At 37.2% G+C, this 8,842-nt stretch overlaps 1 protein-coding gene across 1 annotated transcript; it reads left to right on the plus strand.

Annotated features, from left to right (window-relative positions):
* Positions 1–5,748: 5,748 nt before the first annotated feature.
* On the plus strand, positions 5,749–7,225 carry LOC115751024. The gene is made up of 3 exons (XM_030688697.2): positions 5,749–5,991; positions 6,217–6,275; positions 6,722–7,225. Exons 1-3 carry the CDS (start codon positions 5,931–5,933, stop codon positions 6,914–6,916), a joined length of 315 nt encoding a protein of 104 aa, XP_030544557.1. The 5' UTR covers positions 5,749–5,930; the 3' UTR covers positions 6,917–7,225.
* Positions 7,226–8,842: the final 1,617 nt, after the last annotated feature.

Below are 8,842 nucleotides of genomic sequence, written 5' to 3' on the forward strand. Positions count from 1 at the left end.
TTCTCTGGAATGTAGCCATTTCGATCATTTCAGGATAATTCCTTATGGAGTAAACTGAGCAAATCGCAACCCCTAATTATAAACAAATGTACACTTCTTTTCATACTTAACGTTTATTTGAGAAACCTACACGTACGGGATTGAAGGAACGTGAAAAACTACAGTATAGCCCTATCCATCACCATCTAATGGTATTTATTCAGAAAACAGGATTGCATGCAAAAATGCATGCGTCACGTTATTTTGGCAATGTTATCTTGTCATTGTATACCTAGGTGACAATTCATACGACCTCTCATTTGACAATTCATATAGTTTATTTTCCATGTACGTTGATAATTTCGAGCAAAAAATGAGAGGAAAAAGCCATTACAAACCCAGACCATATGGAAAATTATCCAATCAATATTAAATTTATTGTACGGACGCCAATCTATTCTAAATTTCTCAATTTGGCCAATTTAGTTATAAATTTTGCACGAAATTCCAATGTAGTCCTCCTAGCCACTCCTTGTCGGAAATCGATAACGTGGCTATCTAGCCATTGTCGGCCGTCCTATGTGGCATCATGTATTTGCTAAAATGGTCCAAACGTTTGGATCCATGTAAGTTAGTATTCAAAAAAGGATTAAATCGTTTGTCAGCTGCCCCTTAGTGAACAAAGCCTTAGTTATCCACTAACATAAACTTAGTCGAATCGAAATGTTGGGATATATATTAAATTTATCTTTTCTTTCAAGAGTAATGTAAAGGACGCAAAAGGTTGATGTGTAAGCTCGCTTTACATAATGATGCAAGGAGGTTCGAGATAAATATCTACGCAAGTGCCATAACGACACTCAAGCCAAATAATTTTCTAAATCAAAATTACTGTTTATTGACTTTACTCTTTTTATTTTCCTAAAAAGACCCAAACTGCTTGATATTATTCACTGCGATACTTTGTTTGAACTTTGGCCTTATATGTAATGTGATCCCCGAACATTTAACTTGATCAATATGGTCCCCGAACTTTAGCTCAATGTGCAATGTGATCACTTGAACTTTCAATTTATTTAATATATTCTCCAAACTTTTGGAACATGTTTAACTTAGTTCCTCAATTATAAGTAAATGTTCAAAATCGACCCTAAACTTTTATTAATGGAAGGACTATATTGAACATCTTCACTATAATTCAAGGAACTATATTGAACATGTTTTAAAAGCTCGTAGATCATATTAGCCAAATTAACAATTCAAGAACCACCTTATATATTAAATTAAAGTTCAAGGATCATATTGGTTAACTTAAAAGTTCATTAACCACATTACACATTGAATCAAAGTTCAGAGATCATTTATATCATTATCCCTATATAGAATTATACAACCCTCATTTAGCACGCAACCTCGTATAATCCCACACACATAATCAGGTACACCTAAAGTAAGATCTGAAATTAAAGCTGTTAATGACGAACACGTCAGAATTTTTATAACTTATAGTTTCACTTTATTGTAAGCAGCTTTAGTTTTTAAAATAGAAATAGAAAGAAGAGTTTTCTTTCTTTTTTTTTTTTTTGGGCAGAAAATAGCAAGAAGAGTTTAGAAAATTGTGGGGGGGAAAGAAAACTGAAAATTTGGAAAAACAAAAAAAACTGAGATTGAAATTAGTCAACGCGAGGTCGGACGCTGCGGGTCCCACTAGGAGTGGGAGGGCCTTCCTGCTGCGCAAAGGGAGAACACGCCTCGTGGAGTGGCGGTACCCACGTGGTCGGGTTCGGATGCTCTTTATAGTTGGAGGTAGCACACGGATTAAATGGTCTAATTCCCTAAAAGAAAATTGAATTTAGGTCTAATGAACTTTATCTTAGAAAAAATTCTTAATTTTACGTTCAATCTCAAATCTACCCAAAAAAAAATTTCTAAAAAAATTCAAATTTTTGGTCTAGTTCCAAATTTATCCCGATTTTTTTTTTGTCGAAGAGAAAAATCATCAATTTTTACTTTAATCTTAAATTTGTCCCCATTAGGCCTTTGTCCAGCAATCGCAGTTAGCTGTCCCTAATTTTCATATCCTATAATGGTTTCACTTTGGAAAATTTCAACAATTTTTATTGGGGTTGATTTTATTATCAAATTACCTATTAACACATTACTTTGCTTATGTAGATTCGTTATTGATTGAATATATCATGTGAAGTTGGGGCTAGAAAATGGGATAGATTTGAGAATAAATTTAAAGTTCGTGATCTTGTTTAGATAAAAATAAATTCGAGATAGATTTGGGATTGGACTCGTAATTGGATTTTTTTTAGACCAAAAAAAGTTTGAGGTAAATTGGGACTATACCTAAAGTTTAGGGCTTTTTCTAAGACAAAAAAAAAATCAGGGTAGGTTTAGGATTGAATCTAAAGTTTAGAATTTTTTTAGGGAATTAGGCTTGGATTATATTAGGGTAACTTAACGATTTGGCCCTAAACCAATTATAGGATATCGATTGAATCGTATTTTTTTTCTAATATAATCCCAAATTTTAGCGTGAAATTTTAATATAATCTTTTGATTAATTGTCTCCAGAAATCTCTGGATATGACGTCTTTCCCAGTAAAATTATCCACATCAACATACCACGTAAAATGACTGGTAATGACTGGACGACATCATATCAGCGATTTTTAATGGTAATTGACCGAACGATTATATTGAAATGTCATGCAAATATTTATGATTACATCGATAAAATTAAAAAAAATCTAATACATTCATAACTGTTATGGTAACTATTCCGATTAAAGTGAACTTAGATTATTAGAAATGATGATCGTTCCATCAAATCGACGGTCTGAATTGGACCTGATATTCATATTATTGTTCACTCCCCTTAACCCTCAGGGATGAGTCGACGTGGATCCAAGGGCAAGTGAGAACGACAAGAGAGATGCCACATCAGCCACCGGCACATGTGGGACCCAAGGCGATGGTGTCGACGTCGCATTTAGTGACCCCTTGGCCCCGAACACGTGGCAGTGGCCCACGATGTCTCCCGCTCTCAAATCATTTGATGATCCAAGTCGACTGCAGCAGCTGCCTCTGCAGCACATCTGCAAATTTTTGGCCATCATGTTATCTCCACATGCGACTCCGCAAGTTGCCACGAGAATTATCTTTCTCCTTTTGGGTTTGTGTCCGAAAAAACAATTTCATGGGAACTTCAGAATATATCTTGTCTACAGTGCCCAAAAATTTGCAATTTCTATGTGTAGATTATGTTGTTGTTGATTTCATTCTCATGGTCGGTGTAAATTCATATCATTCACGGCATTTTTCGTTGTTTTTTTTTTTTTACGATATATATGGATTCTTTTTAAGTGTTTTGAGAGCGATACCTTTACAATCCGTCCCATTCATTCTATATGCAAAAATCGATCTTTTCTATACGCTTTATGCTCCCCGGATGCAATGGTGTACACAAAATCATGCTCTTGAAGAATATAGTAAGAACTTTTAGCAAACATCTTGGAGTACGACACCCTCGTCGCTAACTTCAAGAAAGCTAAACCATCCATCCATCTTGTAGCTCTACATTATGTGTTGTCAAACATGTGTCATAAGCAAGACAAACAAGGGCTACTCAATGACAACTACAACTACATCAAATGAATCCAAGGCATGTATGATTCCTATGACAACTTTGGAGTCGTGTGTAATTGCAGAAAGACACATTAGGAAGGAGCATTTGTCTGAGGGTTTGTAGTAGCTTAGGGCATGCATGGCAACACTTCTACTTTAAAAATTACCTTATAACTAGAAGTTATTTTTTTTTACTTCTGCTTTAAACGGATTTTTGCTCTAAAAGTATTGTTATGCACACACTTGTGCTTTTAAAGGTGCATGCCTGAATAGCATTGAGAAAGCATTTCATGTGAAATACATAACACGTGTCCTCAACTAGACTTAGTGTGATTTCAAATTACAAAACGAGTTTCTTATTTACTGTGATAATACATAGTTACTATATCAAAAGTATGACTACTTTACTTATCCACATCAACGACATAATTGATTCATAAAATATTTTCTCGCATTAGATTGAGATACCTTTTAAGATTATTAAGAAGAAGCCACATTTTCTTTTTGCCAACAAAAAAGAACCTCGCCGATCACTTTTCAAGTTTTTGAAGAGGCGATAGGAGGTTAGAAATCCATAGAAACTATCAAACCTACGTCCTCTAAGGCCTCAATGATTGATAATATAGGATTTGGGATGTCGGATGTATTAACAACTTCACATTTATCTTATTTAAATGGATGGCATGTCAACTCATTACGATATCTAAGGAAATGTCGTCGCTAAAAAAAATCGATACAATCTAATTGCCAAAAACCCTAACCCATAATGGTGTCCCATCTCTTGCCCACCTGCCACAACTTGTCATACCAATGACATTACTAGAAGACAGCACCCATTACGTCCATCCTCTCTTGTCTCACAAATCACTTCAAATAGAATGTGATGTGTACACTTATATGCCCATATAATAAGATTTATCATATATAATTAAAATTTTGGGGAAAGAGTAGCAAAAAAGGAGAGACACTCAAATTGTCACATTTTGGTACAAGATATAGATCCAAATTAAAATGGTGGGTTCTTGGCAAATCCCTTGATGTACACAAGAAAGAGAAAAGAGGGGCACAAACATTGAAGTTTTGCTATGCGGGCTTGCCACCATTGGAGCATACATTGATAAGAACAAGGGTTGCATATTGTCAATGGACAAATCTGAAAGACAGGATTCTGAAAGTCTTCATCATACCCAAAAAGGGTGGGGCAACTTCCAATCACATGTCATTTCCAAAAAGTTCTTTGTTTTTCTATGATTTAAGCACTGTGGGCTCTCCATGCCACCTAGTAATAAAAGACAGCTTTGTCATCGACCAATCGACAATCTCCCAAAATAATGGACGTGATGGCATTAGAGTTACTCGGAAAATCAAGTTTAATCATGTTACTTATACTAAAATTCGAATTATGCAATCGGCTATTTTGAAGAATTGGAATTATTTAGCATATTAAAAGTCCCATGAGATTTGGCAAACTATTTGGCAGGTAAATTCTAATAAAATTTCCAAATGATCCTGGCACTAAGGATATATGCATTTTCCTCAAATCAAGGTTAGAAACTTCTTTTTCCAAAACTACAATATGATTAGAAAGTCTTGAATCAGTATCCAAAATACCGGTGTTAACCCATTTTGTTGGAATTAAGTTTCAAAAATTTTGCTCTTATACTATTATACAAATTGCTTTATTTCAATAGTTTGTGATGTTAGGAATTAAACCAAATAGTATATGCAGCTTTCTACTTAACACTCTCCCTTACCTGTAAGCATGTCCTTTACATGTATAAGACAGGATGCGGATATAATCACGTCAACGAGATAATTAAAAGCATAAAAACATGCATGAGAAAATTGAAATGGAGCATTGATAACTTGTGTTTTGATACCATGCCGAATGAACTCTTCTTCAAAAAATTTAAGCTTTTAGAAATGGATTAAAATATGTTGTTTTCCACTTAAAGCATGAGATTAGGTAGAGCTGTAGTTGCACTTTTGGAAGGAAAAAGGAAAGAAAAACAGACAAAATGCCTGAAAAAATCACACCACAACCAAATGTTGGGGAACCTTCATATGGGTCCTGAAAAGCCATGCGCTACCATATATATATGTAAAGCAAGTTAGCAATCTTGTCATCTCATCAAGGCACTCACAAACTGCATAACAGGTCAAACTTTTTAAGAGAGAGAGAGAGAGAGAGAGAGAGAGAGAGACAATAAAAAACACCCCTGCATTCACTTTCTAGCTGAAGGATTGTGATACTTCTCAGTGTATTCTTCCCTTCTTTTCATTTTTAGACTTTCTCAAACGGAGTTTATCCCCAGATGAAGACCCATTTGGCAGTCCATCTTCTGCTTCTGATGCTTCTCATTTCTCAGACAGAAGGTGACTGATTCTTCTAATGTGCACTTCACCTAGATTGACGTCACGTCTCATGCAAATTCATTGCTTTTTTCTTGAACAAATCAGAATGTTTTCCCCTTTTCTTTCTTTCGACGAACATGGCGATGAATGCACATATGAAACAACTCCATTCAGATATTTCTTTTTTCCCTTTTCTGCACATTTCGATGAACTCGTGCGCTGATGTTCGTGTTTCATTTGATGCAGGCAAAACCAGGAAGCTCCTTACTGCAACCACTCCTACTACCATGGCTCCAAACTCAATGGTTAGTTGTTCCTCGACACACACGATGTAGCCTTCAATGTTCTTCAGAGAGCTTAAACTTTTGAGCAATGGGATGCACATTAACTTTTAAGATAGAACCTAGAGTTGGGTTATATCGTCTTTCAGTACCATCCATAAGGACTTCACTTTCATTCGGTTTTTGATTTTCTTCTTCACAAGTCATTGGTCTCGATCCTTTCTTACACATTGACTCGTTCATGGTGTTGTATGCCTGAAGGACTCATCATCTGGTCAATAGCTTAAGTGTGTACAATAATGGGTGTCATTTTCGGCCATGTATGTTAACATACCCGCCTTTCGAGCTTGTGATGCAAAACTCTTCTGTCTTGCTAATTGCGAGTGTAACTGTGATAATTGCAAATGACATTATTATTTGGTCTTCTTTCTGCGGTTGCTGAAACGATTCTGCGCATGTCCAATTTACAGGAGGAAACAACCCAAGGAGGCAGTGAGGCCAATCCAAGATTGAAGGGCAAAAGAAGTAATGGCGGCCAACTTGGTGGAGGGAAAGAGAACTTCGCGGTCAATTCATCTTCGTCTTCGGAGCATTATCCAGACATCATGGACATAGCTGGGATGGACTACACTCCAGCAAAGAGAAAGCCTCCAATACACAACTGAGCAAACAGAACCTTATACGCATCTATTTATATAAACATGGTTGTGCAATACTTTAGGGGAACAAGAGGACGAGAAAATTGAGGAAAATGATATTCGGACAACGAGGAGGCAACAAAATTGGGGTTCGTACAGTGTTGCACTGCAGTTTTTTTAGGATTTAGGATTAGGCAGGATCCTGTACATGAAGACCTTTTCTTTTTGTGTAATAACTGTATTTTTATTTTTTATGAGTTTTCTAAGATAATGCATCAGTTTTGGTTTTTCTAGGTGTGTCTGATGGATTTGAATAATGAGAACTTTCTTCTTTCCTTTTTTCTTGGCTAAACTTTGCTGGGATTACTTCGCATTCCAGTGGGCATGTAGCTTGAAATTTCAACTAGCAATCATTCCCGGTGATTGTGCAAAACACGAACTCTCATGAATAATAAGTACTTTATGCAAAATACGCGGTGATGGTGTGAGACAATACTATTAGTTATTTATATGATTACACGGCCTCGCAAATAATGAGTACTTCATGCAAAATATGAGGTGATGGTGTGTGAATCTATAGTTGATATTGTACCTTTCCCGATAATACTGTCGGTGAATCATTTCCCATATTTTAGCTAGGGTTTAACTTATGTTGGCTCAATCGGTAAAGTTAGGACACTTCGTATGGACCATGACTAAATTCGATATTTGCTACCAGCAATCCTCTAGTGGCAAGTGATTTGTACTTCATCATGTCTCCCCATTCAATCATAAAGAGCGATGCAGCCCGCATCGAAGACGAGCTCACTCGGCCAAGGAGATCAGCCCGCATTCAAGCTCGACAAGTCCTACCGATATCGAAAGAACACAAATCGGAAACCGCATCCGCGAGTCCACCTCGTAATAAAGGCTTTGTCATTTCCTATGCATTGGAAGCTTGAAGACACCTTGGGATAGTTACGAAGTCGTTGGGAAATATCTCGCTCTTAATGGCTTCTAGTTTCTAAGAACTTTAATGTTTTATGGTTTCTATGTTATTAATGTTCTCCAGTTTCATTTGCGTCTCTTTGGCTATAAAATGCCATCTAATTGCTGTAGACGGCAGACAATCTTGATTAATGAAAATTTGCTTTATGCAATTATCCCGAACCTTGAAGAGTTCATATCCTCTCGAAAACCTAGAAGAGTTTTCACTCCGTCCTTGAAGAGTCAGAGGTTTTCAAAAATCTGCATCCTTGAAGAGTTGCAGTCATCGATCTAGAAGAATCGTTGTCCTATCAACTTCCTTGGAGGCCTAGAAGAGCAACCATCGAAGACTATAATTACTGTTCATTCTGGTCCGCTTGTGCAAGTTCCTCTCCCGACCCTTTTTGTTCAAATAGCCTATCCTAGGCTGCACCATTTTGGTATCAGAGCTTTGGAGGAGAGAACAATGCCCCCAAGACAAGCCGGACATCGTGGTGGTAGAACTATTCCACTAGATGAAGTACACATGCTCGCTAACAATTTACAGCAACACATGCAACAACAAATTGACGAGTTGACGCGGGAAGTTCAACGTCTGAGGGCGGAAGCAAACAATCCTCCACCTCGGTCCGGGACCGAAGATTCCTATGGTGACTCTTCATCTTTAGAGAGTGTTCAATCTTTTCGCGGTCGGAGGAATGCTCAACATCGTGTACAAAACGTTCGCGAACCGGAGTGGGAAAAGGAAGTTAAAAAAGATGTCCCGGAATTTTTAGGTAATGATTCTCCCGATGAAATTATTGACTGGCTGACACTTGTGAATGAAGTTTTTGAGCATCGGAGTGTTCCGGAGGATCGTCGAGTCGGGATCATCGCTATGCGATTCCGAGGCAAAGCCATCGCTTGGTGGAGGCGTGAGAAGCAAACCCGCCAATCCATTGGCAAAGCGCCAATCACTTCATGGAGAAAAATGGAGGACAAGATCCG

The sequence above is a fragment of the Rhodamnia argentea genome, chromosome 4 (assembly GCF_020921035.1).
Source record: "Rhodamnia argentea isolate NSW1041297 chromosome 4, ASM2092103v1, whole genome shotgun sequence".
NCBI classification, from domain to species: domain Eukaryota; kingdom Viridiplantae; phylum Streptophyta; class Magnoliopsida; order Myrtales; family Myrtaceae; genus Rhodamnia; species Rhodamnia argentea.

Excerpts from the sequence above, each read along its gene's own strand:
- LOC115751024 (XM_030688697.2), top strand. The coding sequence starts at position 5,931 with ATGAAGACCCATTTGGCAGTCCATCTTCTGCTTCTGATGCTTCTCATT. Across the intron at positions 5,992-6,216 it reads TCTCATTTCTCAGACAGAAG|GCAAAACCAGGAAGCTCCTT; the intron begins GTGACTGATTCT and ends CATTTGATGCAG. Across the intron at positions 6,276-6,721 it reads CCATGGCTCCAAACTCAATG|GAGGAAACAACCCAAGGAGG; the intron begins GTTAGTTGTTCC and ends TCCAATTTACAG.